This window comes from Marmota flaviventris, chromosome X (genome assembly GCF_047511675.1).
Source record: "Marmota flaviventris isolate mMarFla1 chromosome X, mMarFla1.hap1, whole genome shotgun sequence".
Taxonomy (NCBI): Eukaryota; Metazoa; Chordata; class Mammalia; order Rodentia; family Sciuridae; genus Marmota; species Marmota flaviventris.
This window is the reverse complement of record NC_092518.1, coordinates 9,382,542-9,408,498: the sequence shown is the minus strand read 5'-3', so window position 1 is coordinate 9,408,498 and position 25,957 is coordinate 9,382,542. Positions and strand designations below refer to the sequence as shown.

At 33.3% G+C, this 25,957-nt stretch overlaps 1 protein-coding gene across 1 annotated transcript; it reads left to right on the top strand.

Moving 5' to 3' along the window:
- Positions 1 to 187: 187 nt before the first annotated feature.
- On the top strand, positions 188 to 25,957 carry Fancb (FA complementation group B). Its single transcript, XM_027946484.2, has 9 exons — positions 188 to 271; positions 6,734 to 7,751; positions 10,368 to 10,505; positions 11,206 to 11,298; positions 15,864 to 16,004; positions 18,196 to 18,359; positions 22,559 to 22,992; positions 23,101 to 23,338; positions 23,877 to 25,957. Exons 2-9 carry the CDS (start codon positions 6,804 to 6,806, stop codon positions 24,286 to 24,288), a joined length of 2,568 nt encoding a protein of 855 aa, XP_027802285.2. The 5' UTR covers positions 188 to 271; positions 6,734 to 6,803; the 3' UTR covers positions 24,289 to 25,957.

The window sequence follows — 25,957 nt, the reverse complement described above, 5'->3', positions numbered from 1 at the left end:
GCCCCCGCCAGCAGCTTGATCTCTGGCGCTGCCCCCGCCAGCTCCGCCCTGGGGAGCTGGGCTGGCCATTCGCTTTCACAACACTCCCGGGAGGTTCCGCCTCTTCAGCCTCCCATGGCAACCGTCTCCCAGCCCGCTCGGTTCGCTCCGCCTCCTCTGCATTCCACGCAGCCTCCGCGCGGGGTCTCCCAGAATGCAGCGCGCTGGCGGGAGGTTTGGAAACTTCGGGCTCTGCACCTGCGTGGGTTTTCGTGAACGTGGCTTGATTAAGGTAAGGCAGAGTTGGCTCCTTTCCCCTCTCCGACTTCGCGGAGTGGGAGGCTGGCTGGACTTGCACCCCTTGCCTTCACTGTGCGGAAGAGCAGGAGGGAAAGCCGGTTTCCCGGGGCCTAGATCTGTTTTCAGTAGAAGGATTGAATTTTAAGTGCTTGCTGTATTCCGCTATTATTTCTCTGAAAACTTTCTTCATCCCTTCAACATCCTTCCCATTTGGAATGTGACATACTTAAAAGAAAAATTATCATTGAAATCTTTAGACGCAGTTATGTAAAGTAAAAAGTGAAAAGCGTCTTTCCGATTTAATTAAGGTAGTTGTTCTCAACGGGAGCGGTGGGCGGTTCTACCACTCTGGATACATTTGGTAATTTCTGGAGAAATTTGTGGTTGTCACAATTCTCAGTACTCGGGGAAGCCGATCTACTGGTTTCTAGGGGGCAGAAGCCAGGGACGCTGCCAAATATCCTGCAATGCATAGAACAAACCACAATGGCTGGCCAGCGCAAAACATCAATAGTGCCAAGTTTTGAGAAAGGTTGGATTTATGAAGTACTGGAACAAATTTCAGGTTCGTTAATGAAAAACCAATAAGTGAAAGGAAATCGTTGTGCATGCAATGTTGTCTTTCTTAAAACTTGAAAAGTGCTAAAAACAACAAAGTAGTTGTCAGAACAGTCTCTGCATCATCCGTAGACAGCCACTATAATATGGCACTTCAGAATCTTTTTGCCCCAGACTGTTTCATATATTTACATTCTTTTCTGGGAAAAAAAATCAAACACATTGTCTAAAAATGGTTTGAATACATATGCAGAGACTGTTTCAGCTGGGATGTAGCTCAGTGGTAGAGCACTTGTCTAGCATGCTGGAGGCCCTGGGTTCCACTTTCTGCACCACTAAATAAATAAATTCAGCTTTAACTAAAGTTTCCCTCTAGTTCCACTACCAGAACCTGATATCCATCACCTTGTCTGGAATCACCAGCCATTCAACATTTGGCATAAACTGTTTAGTTTTGCTTTTATATTTTGGACCACACTACCTGGGTTTGAATCTTAACTCTGGCACTTTCTATCTGTAGGCCTTTGGGAATATCCTGAAATTCTGTCCATCAGTTTCTCATTTTTGAAATGATATAATAATAATCCCTATGGCATAAGGATGTCACAAGGAGTAAATGATTAAACCGAAGTGCTTAGAACAGTACCTGGCACTATTCTATGAGGAAAAAAGAAGTCCCTGCCACTATTCCCAGATAAAATACTTAGAGAATATAGCAATTATAGGTAAACAGAAAGTATATGATGCTGTTTTAAATATTTTCATTTCTGAAAATAACATACTACAGTATCTCTTGTTTGCAGTTTAGTTTTTAAATATATTTTTGAAATGTAACTATGATCATTAACACAGTTCTAATATATTCATTTTAACTATTGTGTGATAGGCTATCTGTATGTATTCATTATCCTATTGATGGTAATTGAGTTTTCTTTCTTTTTTTTTCTTTTTTGTAATACTGGGAATTGAACCCAGGGCTTCAGGCATGCTAGGTACGATCTAACACTGACCTATAGCCCCATTTTTATTTTTTTGGAGACTGAATCTTACCAAGTTGCCTAATCTGGCCTGGAACTTGGGATCCTTCCACCTCAATTTTCTAGTAACTGGGAACAGATACATGTCACCGCACCACACATACCTTTTACTTTTTTTATATTGCAAATAATAGTGCAGTGGACATTCTAGAGCAATGTCCTTATTTGTATGTGACATTATTTCCCTGGATTTGTATCTAGAAATTAAATAGCTGTGTATATGCATTTTGGTTTACTGCCAGATTACATTCCAAAGTCATCTTTCCCTTTCATTAATTACTCCTAATTGTTAGCTTTGTTTCCATTCTTGCTTCATTCACATCTTCAACACTGTCACCAAGGTCTTTATAACACAGAAATACAATTTTGTGGTTTCTGAATTTGAAGTCTTTCAATGGATTATTGCTTATAGGAGAAAGACGTTCTTAGTATGGCATAGAGAGCCTTCTTTTTTATATACCTTTATTTAATTAATTAATTTATTTTTATGTGGTGCTGAGGATCGAACCCAGTGCCTCACACATGCCAGATGAGTGCTCTACCACTGAGCCACAACCCCAGCCCCTAGAAATTCTTCTTTAACTTAATGTTCCTTAATTCCTTAACTTAGTAACTCACCATTCCCCTACATATACTGACATTTTAGGCATATTAGATAATGTTGGGAAAGGAAAAGGGGAAATCAATTCTGGATAGATTCCCAATAAATGGTTAATATAGGGGAAGCCATTTTAATGGTGGACATATTTGGTAGACAACTTAATTCACTTAACAATGTCAATATGTGGTTAAAAAGACATCTGTCAACATTATGTTTGTAAGATTGTGTTCAGTTGGGCATCTTAATTCTACCTCTTTTTACAAAGATTTTTCTGCTTACAATTGATATAGACATTTTTTGGATTTCATATGCAGATATTATAGTGCTTATAGGATGTTTCTGAACCATAGTGGTAGTTTATTTAAAGAGTTTTGAAATTTATAGTGCCAAAATGAATTAAAAGAAGTACCATGTTCATTAAGGGAGGGGATTAGTAGAGAAGAGTGGATAAGGGAAATAATTTATTGCCAGCCTATTATGTTTGTATTAACATAGATTACTGTCATTCCTGGTATCCTTGGGTGACTGATTCCAGGACCCTTACACACAGATACCAAGATCTGTTGACGCTCAAATCTGTTATATAAAATGGTATGGCATTGTATAACACTTACACATACCCATCTATTTTTAATCATCTCTGGATCTTATAATATCTATAATACTTATAATACCTAATGCAATGTAAATGTTATGTAAATAGGTGTTACACTCTATCCTTTAGGGAATAATGGCCAGAAAAGAAAGTAGGCATGTATAGTACTGATTCAATTTTTTTTCTGAATATTTTTGATTAGTAGTAGGTTGACTTCACAGATGAGGAACCCATGGATATGGAGAGCTGACTGTATATGCAAATGCTCTGCCAATTTATATAAGGGTCTTGAACTCTGGTGGTTTAGTATCTGCGGGAGGTCCCGTGACCAATCCCCCATGGTACCAGGAGATGAATATACTCCAAAATTTAGCAACTAAAAGAGCACATTTATTATCTTCTAATTTTGAGTGTCAGGAATTTGGGAGCAGCTTATCTTGGTGGTTCTGGCTCAGACTTTTTCCTGGGGTTGCAGGATCTTCTCCCAAGAAGGCTCACTCATATGACTTTGGCAGAAGGTCTAATTTTTTTTGCTGGTTGTTGGTAGGAAGCCACAGTTCCTTGCTGTGTGTATATCTCCATGGGACTACTGTGTGGCAGGTTGTGTCCCCCTGTGCAAGTGATCTAAGAGGTGAAAGAGGAAGCCACATTGCTCCTTATGACCCAATCCTGGAGTCACAAAATTACTTCTGCCCTATTCTCTTGGCTAGAAGCAAGTCACAATACCCAGCCTTCACACAAAGGGAGCACAATTAAGTGCCACTTCTTGATGGAAATTGCAACAACGAATTTGTGAGCACATTTTAAAACCATAAGTGATATATTTGGAAATTAGATAATAAGATATGACATCTCCAGTTTGAAAATAAATGCTAATTGAATCTGCTTTTAAGTAAAATTGCCTCTGTAAATCAAAGTCCTTTCTGTAAAATGCAGTCTACATTGACTTCAATTTTAGGTTATGGTTCATAGTGATGCATTTTTCTAATTGAACTATTAATAGATTTTTATCATGAATAAATAAAACTTAAGCTTTTGGAGTTTGCTTCTCATTCAAGGAAAAAGAATCTATTTACTTGTAAATAATCTAGTTTTCAGTTGTTTCTCAAACAGTTGAAATTTCTGGAATACAAAATGGTGCACATGTGGGAGAAGGATATGAGAGTTATTTATAGTGGACGGGAATCTTTCTTCACAAATCTTTAAGTATGTAACTATTCTTTTGATGTTTGGAAGGTTAAATACTTTATGGGCCAGAGTTAGCCATGATGACGATGATGACAACGATGTTAGCAGTAAACATTTATTTGAGTACAGTAGTTTCCTCTTATACATAGCTGATATATTCCAAAATCCCCAGTGAAGGCCTGAAACCATGTGTAGTAGTGAGCTCTCTCTATATAATGTTTTTTCCTATATGTCCTGCTGCTTTGTCATATAGTACCCAAGTTAACCTATCTTTCCAAATTCTGTGTTCTGATGCCTCCTTTGCATCCCTGCTCTTGAACTTTGGGGCCATTGTTAAGTAAAATAAGAGTTACTTGACTCTAAGCACTTTGATAATTGAGACACCTATTTAAACAGTCAGAAACATAGATATGCTAGACAAAGGAATAATTCACATTCTGTCCTAGATAGGAAGGAGTGGGACAGCATGAATTTCATTACCTTAGTTAAAACAGTGCACAATTAAAACATGAATTGTTTCTAGGATTTTCCGTTTAATATTTTCAGATCACAGTTGACCATGAGTAACGAACTGCAAGACCGATGACAAGGAGTAATACTGTACTTCCTATTTAACAGGATTTATTTCAAGTGCTTTATATTTAATCCTAGTACCTTGTGAGGCAGATTTTTAATTTTTATTTTTTAAATTTTTGGTACTGGGGATTGAACCCAGAGGTGCTTATCCACTGAACCACATCCCCAGCCCTTTTTTGTTTTTTCATTTTAATTTTTTTATTTGTTCTTTTTAGTTATTTTATTTAGAGACAAGGTCTTGCTTAGTTGCTGAGGCTGGCTTTGAACTCATGATCCTCCTGACTCAGCTCCCAGGCTGCTGGGAGTATAGGCATGTGCCACTGTGCCCAGCTAGGTAGATATTATTATTATACTCCTCTATACAGATGTGGTTGTGAGGAACAAAGAGATTAAGTAAGTTGCCCAAAGTCACACATCTAGCAAAAGGAAGACTCAGATTCTAAGCCTGTTCTGCTTAGCATATGATAAGCATTCAGTAGTACTTTTAAATACTATCAAAGCAGTGATTCAGTATGTGTAATCACTGAATAAAGAAAACATCTTTTTAAAAAACGTGTGTTCAGTTTAGATGGTTGGTATTCATTTATTTTGTGTGTGTTTATTTCTTTTGATTTTTATTATATTTTACTAATTCTCTTCAGTTACCTTTCTTATAACCAGTTTGTTCAGAAGAAGAAAATGGATGCCAGGACAGTGTGGTGGTTAAAAGTGTACACTCGGGAGTCAGAGGGCCTCATTTCCAAGTCTAGCACGATTGCTGATTAGTATTGTATCTGTGAATCATTGTTGCAACCTTGGGAAGTTTTCTTAACTTCATTAAAATAAGGTGTTCACATTTAAAAGAGGATAATAGGAATATTTATTTTATTTTTGGTACTAGGGATTGAATCCAGGGGCGCTAAACCACTGAGCCACATCTCTAGCCCCCCATTTTTTTTCTTTTATTTTGAGACAGGGTGTCTCTCAGTTGCTTAGGGACTTGCTAAATTGCTGAGGCTGTCTTTGAACTTGTAGTTCTCCTGCCTCAGCCTCTGAGCTGCTGGGATTATAGGCGTACACCACCATGCCCAGCAGAATACTTATCTTAAGAGAATAGTTGTAAGCATTAAATAGTGCCTGTATTGTACCTGGCATATAGTAAGCAAGAATGATTAATAATTGTACTATCCATTATAATAATTGTATTAATCCTCAATTTTTCCCTACTTTGAATAAGAATAATGACTTCCTCAGGTAATAACTTTGTAAAGTAAGATTAATTTGTAAAGTAAGATTAATTTCTTACAGAGATTTTTTTTTCAGCCTTGCTTTAGCCTCTCCTATTTTTTTCTTTCTGGGGTTTTATATTTGTCATATAGCCTGTACAAACTCTTTTGTCTTTAGGAAGCAGGAGCCCAAGTGCCTATACTGTGGGGAGTCTAATTTGGGAATCACCTTATTTGGATAGAGCCCTGAGCTTCATGACAAGTAAACTACTGATTAACTGAATTGTCATTCTATAGGGTCTAAGGTGAAAATAGAAAAGAGTTGGTAAGTTTGAAACAGAGAGAGAAGTAGAACCCTTAAGAAATTCCCTGTGCTAGAAAGAATGTCTGAAGTCACTTTTAATAGAGCATATAAAGCTTTAGCTTTAAATATGTGCTGTTAACACATTCAGGTATTTTTTTTTTTTGATTAGTAATTAACATTCTAGCAAACTTTTTACAGGGTTTATAGAAATACTATTGGGGATTTCTTTTCTGATAAGTGTGACATTGTCATAAAAGTATGTACTATAAAAAGCTAAAAAATGTTTACTTAGGGAAATTTATGGTTGCCTGTGTGATAATTTTCTTGCAGAAATGTGCTTTCTTTTCAACTCTGTCTACTTCATGGCAGTTTTTCTCATTTCTTTTTTAGGATTAAAAGCATCAACTGGAATCAATTTGCATTTGAAAATTGGATCAGCACAAAGACTTGATATTGTGGAATGCCTAGTAAACAAGCAATGTCATCTAAAGAACAAGAGAGGCTCTTGTGTTATAATGGAGAAGTTCTTGTTTTTCAGTTGTCTCAAGGAAATTTTGCAGATAAAGGACCTGCAAAACCATCCACATTACATGTCAAAAGAATGGGGTTTGATAGAGAAACAAGAACATTTGTTCTGAAGTCCACTGGGTTCTTTAGCATGAGGAAAGAATACTCTCATTTAAAAATTCTATGTTACAACTGTGTGTCAGATTTCAAAACTGGAATTAACCTCCCTTACATTTTGATAAGAAGCAATAAAAATAACATTTTCAAATATTTTCTACTGTGTCTTCACAGTAACAATACATTTGAAAAGCATTTGACTTTTAAACTATCCCATGAGTTGAAGGACAGCATAAGCGTTCTTAATGGCCCTTTAATTTTATGGCAATATGTCAAAACATTGTACTGTATCTCTTCCCACACTCGCAATGTTATTAGTGTGTCGGTTAACTTTTCCTCTATTGAATGGGCAGGGGAGATTGGAAATCTAGGTATAGTTTTATTGGGACTAACAGAATGTGATTCATCTGAGGAAGAATGCAACCAAAAGCCCTCAGAATCAGATTTTGCAATTCAGAATACCAAATTTTGTGTATATTCTCTTGAAAATCAAGAAGTATTAAGTGATACATATATTATCCCTCCTGCTTATAGCAGTGTGGTAACTTGTGTGCATGTCTGCACAGCTGAGATTGTCAACAACCAGTTTAGAATGTCTCTGATTGCCCTTACTCGAAAGAATCAGCTGATTTCATTCAAAAATGGGACTCCTGAACGTTTGTGTCAGCTTCCATTTGAAGATCCTTGTGCTGTTCAGCTTCTGGATTCAGGTGAAGGAAACCTCTTTTTCATTGTATCATTTAGGTCCAATGATGTTTGTGCTGTTTGGAAAAAGAACTTTCAGGTACAGTGCTTAATCTCTAATAATTCATTTGGTGGTCTGATAACCTTTTAAGCATTTCTGTGATTCATGGAGTTCACCCTGAAGTTTTATTATCTAAATGAATTTTTATAGTTCTGACTTTAAAGTCATAAGTGTCACATTGTTCTTTTTTCTTAACGTTAGCTGAATACCACCTGATAATTTTTTTGTATTGCCATTTTGAATTTGGAAATATATAAATACATAACTATATGTAATTCTTTGTTTTTTGATATAACTATTTTTAACTTTTTAAAATATAATCATGTCAGATAATCTAGGTTAAGGGAAATACAATAATTGTATTTGATCACTACTACTTAGCACTTAAGACAAAAAAGTAAATATGCCAGTTTTGTGATTGAACATTCTGAAAGGGAAATTTTTTTCTAACATTGAGTTCTGAAAGGAATTTACTGTTTGTGGTATTATGTAAGAGGTTTTGGATAATAAAGTGAATACCTTATTAAATAATAAGATGATCTCTTTGATAGCAGTTTTGTCCCCAGAAGCAATCTTCCTCTGGGGTGGCTATGGATCCATCTATCCATTCTTTTACTACCTCTTTCCAAGAAGAAATTAAGGCAGCTTACAAAGATAGGTAAAATAAAACAAGCATAAATCTGAGTAAATAATGAAAATCAAGGTTAGTGTGCTCCCAGATCAGCTCTTTTTAAAAGCCCCAGGTATGTTTAATCCAGTGATAGGACTTGAAACAGCTGAGTCTCTCTCGAGAGAAATTGTCTCTGCAAGTTTTGACAAGAATGTTTGAAGCAGGCATTTCAAAACTGAGGTCATTGTCAGGTATACCTGAATCAGATATTGATATGTTGTCAATAGGAAAAGAGCTGTGTGTCTGATGTGGTAGCGAGTAGCCATGTATGATTATTCAGTGCTTGATATGTGTCTGGTCTGGATTAAAATGTGTTACGAATGTCAAATATATATAAGATTTCAAAGACTTGGTAAAAAATAAAGTAAAATATCTCCATTTTTAAAATTGACTACATTGAATTAAAATAGTAGTATTATGGATGTATTAGGTTAAATGCAGTTATGTCTCTATCTGAGGGTTCTATATCCATGAGTTTTGCCAACTGCATATTTAAAATATTTGAAAAAAATTATGTCTGTAATAAACATGTACAAACTTTTTTGTATGCTTATTCTCTAAGCAATACAGTATAATCACAATCATATAGTATTTACATAATATTAGGTATTATTAGTAATGTAGAGATGAATTAAAGTATATGGGAATATGTAGGTGGATTATATGCTAATAGAATACCATTTAAAATCAAGGATGTAAACATCCACAGATTTTGGTATATGCAGATAATCCAGGAACCAGTCTTCCACCAATATTGAGGGGTGACTGTATGTATATTAAAATTAGTTTCACCTTTTAACTGCTCCTAGAAAGTTTAAAATTATGTATGCCATGCATTTGTGTCTCACCTGTATTTGTATTGGATAGCCGTTCTCAAAGTGTAGATTACCCATGTGTGTGTATTCATGCATGCCAGCTCTCTGATGTTTGCACGCTGAGCACATTCTCATTACTAATGTTTCTTCCTAAAGTTCATTAAGCTCCATGATAATCTTGGGAGGGTTCTGGATTTTCAAATAAACAGTTTTCCAGCACAAGTGAAGAATCATAGCTTTAGAAATTATCCCAAGAGGGGTAAGATTAATATTTGATTATATAGATGGAAGACCCTTACTTAACATTATAGCCCTAATACAAGCCATCCTCCTGTGTCATCTAGATGTGCCTCTGCTCCTAGATTCTGAGTGAGGCTTTTCTGCCTCAGGGAGAAAGGGGAATCTTATCCTCCTGGTGTTAATTTTCCAAGGGATCAATGTGGAGGCTTTCAGCTTTATGGACCTTTAAGTAGCTGTCTTCTATTTCAAATTTAGGGGTCTCCTGTTCTAATAAAAACTGGCCAAATCATTCTACGAGGCAGGATGCTTCTAGGTGTCCCACTGTTATGGTCATTTACCTTTGGGTTCCCCTGATAATAGCTCTGTCCCCCCTCCCCAGGGTTTAAGCATATAAGTTCATCTTGATGCTCTTTTAAATTAATCTGCTTTGAGTGTTCTTAAGTATATACTAGTAGTGCCAGTTACTGAATATAACTGAATTCTTTGGGTAATTGTTCTTATTCATAGATACATATACACTAAGGCTTATGGGAATGAAGGTTTTCCGTAAATTATCCTTGATAGAAAAAGAATCTTCACTAGAGTTTTACTCATGAAAGAAGTTAGGATTTACAAAAGATTTACTTATGAGAAGTGTTAGAATTTATAAATAGTTTATAATAGGATATTCATAGAGAAATCAGGAATTTGACAGTCCTTGGACAAACATTAATAAAGCATTAAATCTAGGTACCTTGGTATTTATGACGTTGTTTTAATGCCTTGTGTTTTCTGATCCCTATTTTATTTTAATTTTTAAACTACCATTTTCATTACCCATTTGTAATATTGAGGATAACAAATTACTCCATGAAAGAAAAGGACTTATATTTATATCACATCTGAATTTTTTTCTTCTCTATTCCTCTTTAAATGTGCACTTTCTCTCAGATTGCTGCTAAGTGGGAAAAACTTAACTCAGTACTGATAGATGACTTTGTTGGAACTGGAACTGAACAAGTACTGCTCCTTTTTAAGGACTCCTTGAACTCATTTAAAATAACAAATCTTGACAAAATAAATTATTCAGTAAGTTCTTTTATTGTATGTTATTTTAAGTCCTGTATTAAGAAATTTTGAGTACTTCAGAGCTTTTGACACACCATTTAAATATTTGTTGTTTTATACTTAAACTTTTGAATTTTAAAAATATATAGATTGAATCTAAAATATATACATTGAATCTCTCAACAAATATTATACAAACTGACTTTATATAAATTTAGAATATGGTATATCTGATGGTCATTCAAATGACATTAAGACTATAACTTTGTTGCTTCTGAAAAATCAATTTTTATAACAATAAACATGATAATACTGTATTAAGGAGTAAAATAAAGTGAAAATTTTTAAAGAAGTAATAGTTCAAAATATCTTGAAATCTTGAACATAAAAGAAATTATAGCTCTGCAGTTTCAGATCTGTGGAAAATCTTTCCAAACCTCAATTTTTTTTTAGTTGTAAGATGAACATAATTCTTATAATCTCTAGTTAAAGGTTTTTATAATTTTATAGAAAGCTAATGGACTAATACTTTTAAATCATGGTTTTAATTTTAAGTAGTAATAGTAATAACCATAGTAATTTTATCTAGTTACAAGGAGATAGGGAAATACAATTTGCTTTTCATAAAATTGAAGGTAATATTTGAGTGGATAAATTTTAATCATATTTTATTAATCTTAAAATTTTCAATTTTATTTCAAATTTTGTTTTAATTTTTTAGAGTCACCCATTGAATTGTAATGAAGATGATTTATTTGAAGAGCAACCAGAACATTGTTATTTGATGATTCCGCCATTGGAAAAAAGATTAAAAGTTAGTGTCTTTATTTGCTTTACACTTTTGATTTTTTTTAAAAAAAATTTATTCTTTTTAGATATATATGACAGCAGAGTATATTCTGACATAATATAGATACATGGAGTATAACTTATCCTAATTAGAATTCCATTCTTGTGGTTGTACATGATGTGGACTTTCACTGGTCATGTATTCATGTATGAACACAAGAAAGTTATGTCTGATTCATTCTACTGTCTTTCCTAATCCTACCCTCCTTCCCTTCATTCTGCTTTTGATTTTTGATGAATGCTATTCTAAATTAAGGAAAGAACACTGAAAGAAAGGTGCTTAAAGTATAAACAGCTTAGCACTTAGGGTAAAATGGTATTTCAAAGGATCTTTACCTTTTTGGCACCTGTGTAAAAGCTATTATAGCATTACTTAAAATATATCATCTAAAAATCACATTTCTTTATAGTAAGATTGTGTAGATTTAGTAAGCCTCATGAGACAAAATATAAGAGGCTCACTTTTGAAAACATATTCTTTCTGGCCTACAGAATTGATATACCACAGTATCTCCTTTAGAGGGGTACCAAATATGATAAATCATAACACGTTTCAAACATGAAAAGTGTACCCTCAAGTTTTCCATAAAAAATTCTCTTAAAAAAATTTTTTTTCCCTCAAATGTACTAAAGTAATGTATATCTCCCATAAAATACTGAGATTTTTGCAAGTAACTACTAAAAAGAAACTAACAAGTACCTATGTAAAATACCAACTTTAACACATTCATGTATATATTCTTATAGTTTTATTATGATTTGATGCAAATGTACATGGAAATGAGGTTTTAAGTTGAAGGTTTTTAATCTGCCTTTTTATTTTTGTATATATTTATGTTTTGTTATATATAAAATAGTCAAGTAAATATATTAAAAAGTTTGAAGAATATAGTGATTAACTCTGTAGTACCCATGTAGATTCAACTATTATTTATTTTTTAATGTTTTGAGATGGTGTTTTGCTCTTTTGCCCAGGTTTTTCTTGAACTTTTGGGTTTAATATTCCTTCTTTAGCCTCTTCAGTAGCTGGGTCTACAGGCATGTGCCACTGTGCTTAGTTCTTTTATTAATGCTTTAAAAATTATATTTGCCTCATCTCTCTCTGTGTGTGTGTGTGTGTACACACATATTTGTAGAACCCTGTGAAAATTACAAATGTTAAAATACTTTATTCCCAAGTATTTCAGCCAGAATCTCCTAAAAATAAGGGCATTCTCCTGTGTAACCACAATATCATTATCACAATGAGAAAATTAATCTTGCTCGTCGTGGTGGCATATGCCTGTCATCCTAGTCTTAGTCTGAGACAGGAGGATCATGAGTTCAAAGCCAGCCTCAGCAATTTAGCAAGGCCCTAAGCAATTCGGTGAGACCCTGTCTCTAAATGAAATACAAAAAAAGGGCTGGGGATGTGGCTTAGTGGATAAGTGCCCTGGTTCAATCCCTGGTACCAAATAAAAAAAAAAAAAAAAGAAAAAGAAAAAGAAAATTGATCTGAATCCCTCAATCTTATTGATTTAGTCCATATTGAAATGTATTGTTTTATTAAAAACATGTTTTTTGTATATCCTTTTTTAGTATCCAATCAGAGTTTATATCTATATTTGGTCATCATATCTCTTGTTGATCTTTTCATATAGAATAATACCCCTTCCTACCCTCCCCTCTTTTTAAAATGACTCTAATAAGGAGGCCAGGCCAGTGGTCCCTCCTTTTGGATTGTCTGTTTCCTTGTAGTGCCATTTAAGTTGTTCTCTATCCCTAGGATTGGCAGACATTTTTCTGGAAAGAGCTACATAGTGAATTTTAGTACTTTGTAGGCCTTTTTAAAATTATTTCATAGCTTTTTCATTTATTAAAGTGAATTTGCTAAATGCTTATTAAACACAGATAAGAATGTGAACAGTAGATAAATAAAACAGATTAAGAGATGTAGAACCATAAAGGAAGAGATTAATATATTAAAAACTTTTGAAGCCTGAACAAAGTAAATAAAAAGTTGTGGGAAAAGATTATAATAAATGACAAAGGATTATTTTCTTTAATATAAATGTGGCTTCTTACACAGAATTTTGCAAATATTAAGTGGTCCTACCTTCTTAGGGGGAAACTTGTTATAGCTATTGAAATGTGAATCACATGTATCTTTTTTATTATCACATTTTCACTTCTAGAAATCCTATTCTAAGGACGAAGATGAATTTTTTTTTGGATGTTAGGGATTAAACCAAAGGCTTCATGTATGCTGAGCACACAATTTACCACTCAAGTGCCAAGGTGGTTTCATAAGGATGTTTATGTAGCATTTATAAATAATAAGAGTGTTAAAGGGTAAATTCATATCTTTAAGAATTGTGGTGAATAAATCATGATATATATCCAAAACATGGAATATTATATAGGTGTCAAAAAGAATAAGATATTTTTATATTGATTTAGAAATGAAGCCATAATAGGGTAGTTTATGAAAGCAGTATTTATAAAAGGTTTGTTTTATAAAGCAGGCCAACTCTTCTGATTAAAAAATAACTTGGAATATAGATGAAAAAAATTTGAAGTTTCTTAAAAGCTCTAACAACCTGACACAATATAAGAACAAATTATTAAGTCAAATTTTTAAGTCTGGAATCCAGAGAAATAAACAAAATACTGAAGCTTCTTTTGCCCTGGGAGCATATTTGAACCTTCATCAGTGACAGTGATGCCCCAGGCACTTGGCAAAAACAAATATAAAATCTTCTCTGGAAATACACATTTATCCCAGTCCTCATAGAAATCTCACAATTTTTTTCAAAGAAAATAAGCCACTCACAGAATAATAACACATACAAAACAAGGCATCACAATTAATCACTCACAGAAAGTCACCAAATACTGTTTTTTTTTCCCCAATTAAAGAAGCTCAACAGAGGACTTTAATAGTTAAAGTGTTGAAAGAAATGTAAAGCAAATTAGTGAATCAGCATGTATTAGAAAAATGATCCAGAAAATTTCATAAAGATAAGGAAACTATAGAAGGTTTTAAACAATATAAAGAGAAAGCATGGACATACGAAGGTGAGGGTTAAAGATAGTGTAGTGTCCTTTTTAAGAATACACATTAATAGCAGCTGTCAGTGTGGATAATAAAGTTCTAATGTTGGTAGCCATTTAAGAGGTTAGCAAGTCTTCCTTTCCCCCATCTTACACATGAGGAAACAAATAGAGAACCAGAAAAGTTAAGTAAGTGGCTTGCAGAGCTAGAGCTAGAGTCCATTGTACTGTTCTTTGTGTCATGAAATTTATTTTAACTAGTCTTGTGATTCACTGTTTAGTCCTGTGGCAGGGGATATACTGAAGACAGAGGGGGCAAGACACCACAGCTAGTTTTCTGAGGGTTCATTTTCAATCTGCCCACATAGTACTTTCTTCTACTCTGTACCTATCCAGCAACTCAGATTTGGCTACATATCTCTGATGAGTACATCTTCTACACAAGCCATGAGTTACTGAGTGAATGAGTGATGGACCATGAAAGATGTGTAACTCACAGAACTAGGTCAACAAGAGAAGTTTAAAATATTAGATAGAAGTTTAAAATATTACATAGACACTTTATATACTTTGTACAATGAGGTTAAGATATAGAAATAATTCAGTCTTTATATTCTAACTTACATTCATTGATAAAAATAAAATTGCCTTGCCTGAAAATTTAAGGAATCCAGAAGAATGTATTTTGTTTTTTAAATATAAAAAGACATGTTTTATTAAAAGCTAGATTAATACTTAAAGAGCCTCAGATAGCCATGTGAAATGAAAAAACTTCTATCAGTTCAATGACATAACCCTTTAAATTTTCAGTAGCAAAATGTATTCCATGAATGTTTCATCCTTAGTGCTGAAATCTGTTTATCTGGTATAATAAAAGGAATGTGTTGCTGTATGCCCAGTTCAGTGCTAAATTTGTATTTTTTTTTTCAGTATTTTTTTCCAGGAGAGTTCATCCTAGCACTGAGTTTATTGATGCAAAAATCAACTTATAACATGTCAGGGTTGTTATGTGTCATCTTTAAAATTTTGTTATATGAACAGAGGGTTTCATACTATCATATTCAGAGTGATCATTTCTATTCATGATGATGTCTTTGCTTATATGGAGGCTTTGTTTTTGAAGCAGAAATTATTTCAACAAGAAAAAAGTTTTTGATGAGGGTGAGAGGATTAATAGGGTTTGATTCTTATCCATATTGATTCCTAGTTACTTAACTCAATACTAAAATGGATGCTACTAGATTAACATTCTTTCAGTTTGAAACATAAACTCTATATTGCAGTTATATGCTGTATTTTCCTTTGAAAAAAAATACTTTTTTGTAATTAGGCTTTAAATCTATAAATAAAAATTTCTGCTCTGAGAAATAGTCTCTGCTTTTTTATAGAAAAATGAATTGAAAAACACATTTGGAGAAAGTACATCCTGAATTAATGGTATGCCTGGTTTCATTTGAAATTATGACTCTGGCAACTATTTTTCTTTCTACTTTACAGGTTGGTTTGGCTTCTGTTCAGGAATTACAGCAGCATCTCTTGCTTAAGGAGAGAATTATTTCGAAATCTTGGAGAGCTTTAATAAATTTGGTTCAAGGGAAAGATGATAATACATCAAGTGCAGAGGAGGTAAAATTAATCGTGGCCATTTTATCATTTTATGCATCAAAAATCTGCAAGCTGTTGAAGAGTTATTAAAATTGGAATGTTGGAATATATTAGAAAATGCTGTGCAGTAGATCAAGAACAAAAATGGCAGGAATTATAATGATGAACTTTTATGGCATTGAAAAATATTTGATTAAGGAGCCAATATTTTACCTGCTTGCATGCAATCCTGTAGGATATTAAATCTTGGTTAATTAAATTAAATTTCATTTATCAGAAACCTTGAGGAACAAGTTCTGTTAATTTAAAAAAAGATTTAACTATTAAGTTTTATTTGTATGATTTAGATAGGAATTACTCATGAGTAAATTATATATTTCCTGAATTTGTAAATAGAATATACTGAGCATTATTTGACCTTATATTAGTGATGACATAATTTCATCATTAGCATGATGATTGTTCTTTTAGTCAATTGCATTGTTCATTTCTAAGAATATTTATTCCTCTAGTAAATACCCCTTTGCCGTGTTTTCTTAGTACTTCTATGTGCATTTTATAATTTTACTCTTTTTTCTTTGTGGCTGACCATCATATGATCCTCTTCAGGTACCCTGCAGTTACTTATGCTGGTACAGTAATGTTAAGAGTTAGTAAAAACTGTTCAGACTTCATAAAAAGTAGTGTTTATGCATATTAATTACATACAGAGAAAGACCAGCATTGCACAATTGCATAGAGAAACTATGTGGCATTTTGTTTTCTCAAGTCCACTGTTGTGCCTTGCCCTGACTTCCTCTATATTGACCATTCTTTATTTTTTCTTTTTTATTAGTTGTAGATTATATATTTATTTATATGTGGTTCTGAGGAGCAAACCCATTGCCACACATGCTAGGCAAGCACTCTACCACTGAGCCACAACCCCATTCCCTATATTGGCCATTCTGTGTCCCCTGCCTGCATTTTAGTCTTAGCAATATGAGGGGTTTCGTCCAAAAAAGGATCCTGTTAATGTAAAAGACATAAGGAAAGCACATCATGTATTTCTTTATCACTGTTCTAATTTCCTGGGAGACCTCACAAAAGTCATTGTTAAAATTGAATCTCCCCATTCCCTTCCCAACTACTGCATTAATTTTGCTAGTATTATACAGAAGAAAGAATGTTTAGAAATGAATTGAAACCACTATGTTCAAGGCCCCATTTTGGGATCTTTACACTGTTAATTTCCTCAGATTTCTGATGAATAGTCTGCCTCAGATCTCACAGCTGCTGGCCAAAGCCAGTAGGAACATGTTAGTGCACTGTTGTGTTGTAAGGGCCCATATCTTTTTGCAGTGATTACCACATAGAGACATAGAGTAGGCTGTTAGAGCACAGGCTCTGGAACCAGTATGCTTGAGTTCAAACCCAGCTCTGCCACTTGCTTGCTGCCTTACCTCTGGCAAGATACTTAACTTTTCTGTGCTTCATTTTTCTTATCTGTAAAATGTAGACAACAATACAACCAAGTTAGGATACTAGAGTTATTGTAAGGGTTAAATGAATTGATACATGAGTGGCATTTAGAACAGTGCCTGACATAAACAGTATCTCTACTACCACTATTTCTATTGTTCTTATAAATATACATGTTTGCAGAAATTACTGAGTATGGCCTGGACATTAAGAATGAATTTTAACAATCTGTAAGTAGTCCAAAGATAAGTTTAATTGATTTTATTAATACAAAATTCTACAGTTATCAGCTTAGTGAGAGTTGCTGATAAGATATTGGATTGTGGGCTGGGGTCATGGCTCAGTGGTAGACCGCTTGCCTGGCACGCATGAGGCACTGAGTTCAATCCCCAGCACCACATAAAAAAAAAGACTAAACAAAATAAAGGTATTGTGTCCATCTACAACTAATATATATAGTTTTTGGTATACCTGGAGTCCATATTGTTGGACTGATTCCAGATTCACATCCCTGCTAGTTCTATGTTGGATAATTTATCTTGTTCCAGTCAAATCATGCTTGTTAATCTGAGAATATAATTAATGTTATGTTTTATACATTTTATTTTAGTAAATTATGTATAATATATAATATGGTGTATTATGATTTATTTTAAAATGTTTAAACAATAAGACCTGACCAAAAGCTAATTTGCATTATTTTAATTTTGGTGCATTTGATACATTTTTTGTAATCAGTTATTTAAACATATTTTTGTATAAGGGATATCTTGTTCCTTTTTGTGGTGAAGAAGAAAACTGTGTTCATACCTCTGATGAAAAGTTATCAGACAATTTTCAAGATCCAGAACAGCTAGTAAAGAAGTTGTGGTACCGTGTCATGGATGATAGCTTAATCGTTGGAGTGAAAACATCATCTTTGAAGCTGTGAGTAAATTCTGATGTGATAATGCTATGCTAATGCTCTAGGTCAGCACTGTCCATATTAAAAAGTATAAATAAAAGTAGAAGAGATTAATTTTAATGATGTTTTTATTTAACTTACTATATTCTAAATATTATCGTTTTAACATGTAATCAATATCAAAATTGTTAATGGAATATTTTATGTTTATTTTTTCATACCAAGTTTTTATATCACATTTTGGTTCAGACTAGCCCCATTCCTAATGCTCAGTAACCATATGTCTCTTGGCCAACGTAGCTGTAGAAGTATCTCTTTTATACAAATGTATTGAAGTTAATAATATGAAGAAAGTGCATTTACAAAATCAAGATGTTGTAGTCTCAGGGTAGAGATAATTAAACAACATATAGAGCTTTTTATCCAAACATTTGGAAATATTGCGAACATTTAGAGACTATTGACTAACATGGATTGGTGAAAATTTAAGTAACAAAAGTCTCTGATAATAGAGGAATTTTCTCTTTTGAGATCATGTATAGGGAAGTAATGTCTATGTTATCTGCAGATTAGGAAAGAGCTTTTTAGACAAAATAGACTAAATATAGTATCATAGTGCTGCATTTAACCCCCAAATACACAAGCAGAGAGAGACCAGATAGTTCCTTGTAGTATATGGCAGTATATTTGTGCAGCTCAACACAGTAGGAAATTTAGATTACTTACCCAGTAGATTTGAGATATGGATTTGTTCTTGTTTCTGTGAATTTCTAAGGAGTTTTGGACTGGTTGATTATATAGATTTTTTTGTCTCTTCTTTAATTTGATGAGTTGTACTAATCAATTTTCTATTGATGTCATGTTATTGAGATAAACCGAAATTTATCATTTGGTACATCCATATATTGGGCTTGTTAATGTTTAGCCAAGAATATTTGCATTTCTGTTCATAAGTGAATTTGGCTTAAATTTTCCAAAACAATACTTGTTTGGTTTTAGTATCAAGGGTCTGGCTGTGTTGTCCAGGCTGGCCTGGAACTCCTGGACTTAAGTGATCCTCCCATCTCACCCTCATAAGTAGCTGTGACTATGGGAATACACTAGCATGCTCAGCTTATACTATGTTATATGTATTCATTTATTTTTGTGTGTGATAGGGTCTCACTCTGTTGCCCATAATGGTCTCATGGATTCATGAGCTCAGGTGATATCCGTCCTCAGCCTTCTGAGGAGCTGGGACTACACCATGCCTGGACTTATACTAGTTTGTAAATGAGTTAAGGATTATTTCCTTTTTTTCTGTTTTTCTAATTTATGTAAGTTCAGAATTATCTGTGCTTTGATATTTGCTTGTACTGACCTTGAAAGCAGTGGAAACCTGGCCATTTTCTTCATGAGATGTTTTTAAACTACTGATTCAGTTTCTTTAAGACTTATGGGATTATTCAGATTTTATTTATTCTTAAATGCATTTTGCTTTATATTTTCCTAGCAATTTCTCCATTTCACCTGTCATCACGTTTATTAGTTTAAGTTGTTTCCAAGATATTCAGATATTTATCAACCATATTATCAGTCTTTTGTTTTCATTCCAAACCTTGTGTCTTGCTTTTTTTTCTTGATTACTTTTATTATTATTCATTCATTTTATTAGTCTCTTCAAATTTTTTATGTCAGTCTTCAATTGTATGTTTCCTGTTTTATTAATTTCTGATCTTTTATTATTTTCTTCTACTTTCTTTGGGCGTATTCTGTTATTAACAATTTCACTGTGATATGATTAGATATATCTATATCTAATATTGATATTGATTCATTCTTCTTTAGGTCTTAGAATTTCCTGGCTCTAAGAAATGATTTTTAATTTTTTGGCAACTCAAGAAATTCTTAGTTATTATCTTTTCAAATATTGATGCCTCCCAGTTTCTTCTTTTTTTCTCTCATGGGGTTCTATTTAATTCAGGAAGTCTTGTTAGGCCTGCTAATTCTATGTTCCATATCTTTTAACTTCTCTTTCATATTTTCTATTCATTTCTCAGTATGAATCCTAAGTAGTTTCTTCTAGTGTATATTCTATTTACTAATTTTATCTTTAGTTATCTTTATTCAGCTACTTAATCTACTCAATGAATTTCTAATTTTTATTATTATTTGCACTTAAGTTTTATTTGCTCTTTTCAGATCTGCCTTGTCATTTTTTATTGTCTCTTGTATTTTCCACTTACCTTTTATTTCCTTAATGTGATAAATATAATTACTTTTAAAATGTTTTTATATATAGAAAATTCCAAACATACTAAAAGAACAATATGGTGAACCTCATCTGCCCATCATTGAGCTCCAGTAATTCACAACTCATTGCTAATCTTGTTTCATCTATATCTCTATTTACTCCTTACCCCCATGCCCAGATTATTTTGAAGCAATCAATGGCATCATTTTATTTCACCTGTAACTCTTCCAGTGTGTGTATCTAAAAAATAAGACTTAGAATATGAATGCAATCACCTCCTCAAAAATTACCAGTGATTTCCTCAGTAAACACTAAAATTTCCCACTTGTTTTCTATCAAAATATTTTTTCAAATCCGAGTAATATTTGTAAATTGAAGTTGACTGATTGATATCTCCAATTCCCTCATAATGTATATGTGCCCTTTTCATGTTTTTTTTTTTTGTATGTGTTTCTTTTATGTATTTGGAAGGAACCAAGCAGTAGACCTGTGAAGATCTATAGACGAGATTTTTCTGATTTCATCCTGTTATTGCTTCACATGTTTCTCTGTCTCCTGTATTTCTTCTAAAGTAGTAGTTAAATCTAGAGCCTGGATCAGATTAATGCTTGAATTTCATTGAGAAAATACTTAATAGATAATGTTGCTCTGTTGCTTCAGGAGTCAAATAAAATCTGATCTTTTCATTTTTGTGATATTAGCTATTGGTGATCATTATTTTATTAGAATTTGCAGTATGATGATTTTTTGATTCCATTATTCCTTTTTTACTAGCTGGAATACTTCTATAGAAACACTGCTCATCAGTTATTTACCTATATATAGTTTGTAATTTAGCAACCAGAGTTTGGACATAAAAGGTGCTCATTTGCTCGTGAGTGCATTGCAGTTTCTAGACCTTTTTAGTGGCAGAGGGAGGAGATTTTTTGTTGTCATTTGTTGGTTATGATTTTTTTTTAGCGTTTCCAATTTAGACTAAGAACTTCATGATCTTTACTTATCACCACCAGTCTTGCATCGGTATCTCTTTTCTCCATTGCTGAAAATCCCAGTTCTCAGTTGTACCAACATAATTACTTGTTTTATTCCACAATCGGTAGGGCAGTATTCATAGAATAACAATACCAACAATATGATTGTTACAATTTTTTAACACATAACCCACTAGATATACAGTGAAATTCTTATATGTTAAAGTCCTCTCATTGGTCATATTCTCATTCTTACCTGTTTTATTTGGTAATGTTGACAATGTTGAGTATATTAAAATAAGCCTATATCATAAGTTGTTAGAAGTGTAAATCTGAGAAGAATTGCTGAGAAACCAGCAATATTCTGTATTAAAAGCAGATATTATTCAAGTAATTCATGGGAATAAAAATGCAATTTTTTAGATGTATTCGAAATCTAGATTATTACCAAAATAAACTCTTAAAAATGAGTAGTTTTTTTCTTGTTTGAAAAGGTTAAGGGGAAAACACTACTTCAAAAATTAAATCCAGCACTATCGTACCATTCTTAACCTTTAAAAATTATTTTCCAACTGTTGGGTGCCATATCACACACCTGTAATCCTAATGACTTGCGAAGATAAGGTAGGAGGATCACATGTTTGGGGCCAGCCTGGGCAACTTAGGGAGACTGTCTCAAAATCAAAAGTAAAAAGTGCTAGGAATGTGGCTCAGTGGTAAAGCACCATTGGGTTCAGTCCTCAGTACCACAAAAAAAGAAAGAAGGAAAAACAATTTTCCATAAATCTAACATATTTCCAGTTGTTTTGCTGGCCTATTTTAAGAGAAGTGCTATGTTTACAGGGCCTTTAAAAATCTGCTTGACTTTTACTGTTAGCTCTGATATATTTTATCTTTGAAATGATGTTTCATTTGTCATTTGTATGGTATCTAATCTTTTATTTGATTTTTAAAAATGGGGTGATAGGGTTTAAAAAATGTGTTGGTAGAATTAACCAAACTTTGTATTTTTTTACAGGTCCCTGAATGAGGTGACTTTATCGCTGATAATGGAGCAAGCCTGTAACTCCAGCTTTCGGCTTATTAAATGTGAAAATAGAGTGATTAAGTTGAGCCCAGATTCTTTCCGAGCACCACACTTGATGCCACAAGATGAAATAGGATCAGAAGCCAAAAGGATCAAGTTGACCTCTGATAGTAAGGAAGAAGAAAGGTTTGCTTGTGAACAATCATCTATGAAAACATATGTACAGATATTTACTGCTATAACGTCTCTTTCACCACTTTTAGCATTCAGTAAATTTTGTTGCATTGTGCTGCTACACATTAGGGAGAGAGAAAATGGTAGCTGTCCTAAAGATCATTATATTCCATGTGGCAGACTTTTTTTAAGTCTAGAAGATCTTTCAAGTGGGAAATACTTAATGACGTTTCCAAAGAAGAAACCCATAGGTTTGTTGGCACTTTTTAATCAAATATTTAATTGAATCAGAAAATTTTAAGAACTGTTTATTTGATAATGGACAGTTTAATGATAGAAATTGTGACTTTTTCTTGTAGAAGACATGGAAGACCTCTTTGCACTTCTCACAACATTGCACAAATCTTGTATTCAAGTCATTTCACCTGCCTATTCCCTGAATTCAATGAAGATGTGGCTCTTAGATTGCATGAAATGTGAAGTAATCAAAGAATTTCCAGAAATGTGCTTTTGTAAAAGGCCAAGAAGTTTGTATGGGACACTCTTAAGCTGGAAACAAAGAACCCCATTTGAAGGCACTTTAACAGTCTATTCCAGGTAATGCACATTAAATTGGGATGTTAGTGTGTGTGTGAGTGTGGTGACCCTATGGTTCAATAGCTATCTCCTTGTAGAGTTCTGTGCTATTGTGGGGCATGTCAGGGCATGTCCCAGTATAGAATGAATGGACAGGTATAGCCTCATTTAAAAACTGAAGATCTCTGCTTTAATTTTATGTTTGTTATTGACTTTTTAAAGAGCCTAGTAATTATTTTAAGATTTCTTTTTACCTCTTCATAGTGAAATTTTTTAAAAAAATATACTGATGTTAATGTTCAAAAGAAATTTAACAGGAAGCAGTTATTAATATGAACTGAATTGGTATAATATATACACACACACACACACACACATATATATATATATATATATATATATTTGATTGCTGCAGTCTGACTTTTATCAATGATTGCATGCATTTTTTGGTTCTCTACATCATTATAGTATATAAATGAATATCAGTTGATTACTATGCTGTATATGACTACTTTGTGCTCATCAAATTTTGTAATATTATATTTGGTTTTTATTTTAGGAATCAAACAGTTTTGTTCCAGTGCCTTCGTAATTTCATCAGAGTTCTCCCTATAAATTGTTCCTTCAAAAATTTAAAATTAGAAAATGAGGATTTCCTAGTTGATCACTTGGCATTGACTTTGGAGAAGGAACTGGTTACCCTTGGTTCTCTTTCTTCTTCTGCTTTAGCTAAGGTTGAAAGCAACTTTGTACAGATGTGTGAAGCAAACACAGGAAAGAGTAGTGTCATGGCTGCTTCAACGGACAGGAAGGAAAAAATCCGTTTGTGCAGAGAAGAAGTTCAGCGAGAAAAGAAAATGTTGGAAAGGAACCTAAAAGTGAGTGGTGTCCTTTATAGAGAGATGACTTTAAAATTAGTTGAGATTCAGTTGCAGTCAGACCTCACTGCACAGAAACTAACCAGTTTATAATCACGATTTCAGTGTGATCATACTTAAAATTGTTTTCACTGCCATCAATTTTGGTTCTGCTTTATATGCCCCTTTCTAGAAATATTGAGGCTCATTGCAGTTCTTTTAGTTTTGATGATGCACAAAATAGTATTCCTTATAGAGTGGCAGTTTTCAAGTGGGGCTATTTTGCCTTCCTCTGCTCCCACCTTCCATTGCAAGGATCATTTAACTGTGTCTGGAGGCATGTTTTGTTTGTTTGTTTGTTTGTCAGAAGTTGTAGGGTAGCATATTATATGGACAATCATAAAAACCAAAACAAGAAACTAATACTAGGGATATTGTGGCTGGATAATTCTTTGTGTTGGGGAGCTGTCCTGTGCATATAGTAGGAGTTTTAGCACCATCCTTACCTCTTTTACCTTCTAGGGATAGATAGAATGTACTGTGGGCATCTAGTACCCCATGACATAATTACCCAGTCCCAAATGTCAATAATGCAGAGATTGAAAAATCCTGTATTTACCACTGAAGTGAAGACAGATATAGTAGTATTTTTTATCTAAATCTTTTTTAAAAATTTAATCCTATGCTTATATTCTGCTTAGTAAAACCTAGCATGTAAAAAAAATTCAAATGAATAAATTAAGCAAGATTGTCAGGATTCACAGGTTTCTGTAAATATTAAGCTCCTGTAGGAAGTTAAATGGCAGAGTATCTGAGTGAGACCAGTTTTTGAAACACTTGTTAATTTAAATTTTATTAGAGAGCTGCTCTGAAATTGTGTAAGTCTATAGGAATGTAAAAATTTTAGGGCATTTTTCTGAAAAGCACATCCTTTCAAAAGGCTAAGTATACCTCACAGGCCACTATTAAAAATAAAATTGAAAATGCTTTTAAGCCATCTGAAATTCCAACTCTAGGTAAAGGTAAAATATAAAATTGCAACTAAAATAATTTAAAGAATATGGTGCTCCTTAGGGACAGAGAAATTTAGAAATAAGTAAAAATTCACTTCAATAAAGAAGTGATTTATAAGGGATACACTGAGAGACATTTCAAAGGGATAAAAAATGAACCTAGTCTTTTTTCTTTTTTTGAAAAATAAGAATTTTTGACTAATAACAGTGTCAGGAGAAAGAAAAGACACCAAAAGGTATGAGCAGGAAGAAATGTTCCTGATCCTTTTTACTCTAAAATCCTTAAGTGAGATGCAAGTTTCCATCTCAGTTGAAAGAAATACAGATGATTATAGGAAGTGGCATCTCATGCTTGAAGCTATGAAGTGCTTATTCCCCCTATGCCATAGAAGTGCTTGTATTTAATGATCTGGTGATATAAATGTTTTTTGGAGAATATAGGTTATTAGTTTCTTGTCTTGGTTTTTATGATTGTTTGTATAATATACTACCTCTTTTTGAAAGTCCATTGGCAATTGAGATAGAACTCTACAGCCCTATTTCTATGAAATGCCGTTGGAAAATATTTCAAATGTTCTGCAGATGGAAATGGAATAAATTCAGGATTAATTATAGAAATCTGGAAATAGTATGTATCATTTGTTATCTTTTGAAACTGACCAGGTCAAGTTCTGAAAGAACAAACAAGTATAAAATACAGTAACCAGTTGTAAAATTGAGGCTGTCAAATACTTAACAGGATTTAATTTTGATAGTTTATCTGTAGAGAA

Bases quoted from the DNA above. Each gene is read 5' to 3' on its own strand.
- Fancb (XM_027946484.2), top strand. From the start codon at position 6,804: ATGCCTAGTAAACAAGCAATGTCATCTAAAGAACAAGAGAGGCTCTTG. The intron at 7,752-10,367 runs GTACAGTGCTTA...ACTTTCTCTCAG, and splicing joins TTTGGAAAAAGAACTTTCAG to ATTGCTGCTAAGTGGGAAAA. The intron at 22,993-23,100 runs GTTTGTTGGCAC...TTTTTCTTGTAG, and splicing joins TCCAAAGAAGAAACCCATAG to AAGACATGGAAGACCTCTTT.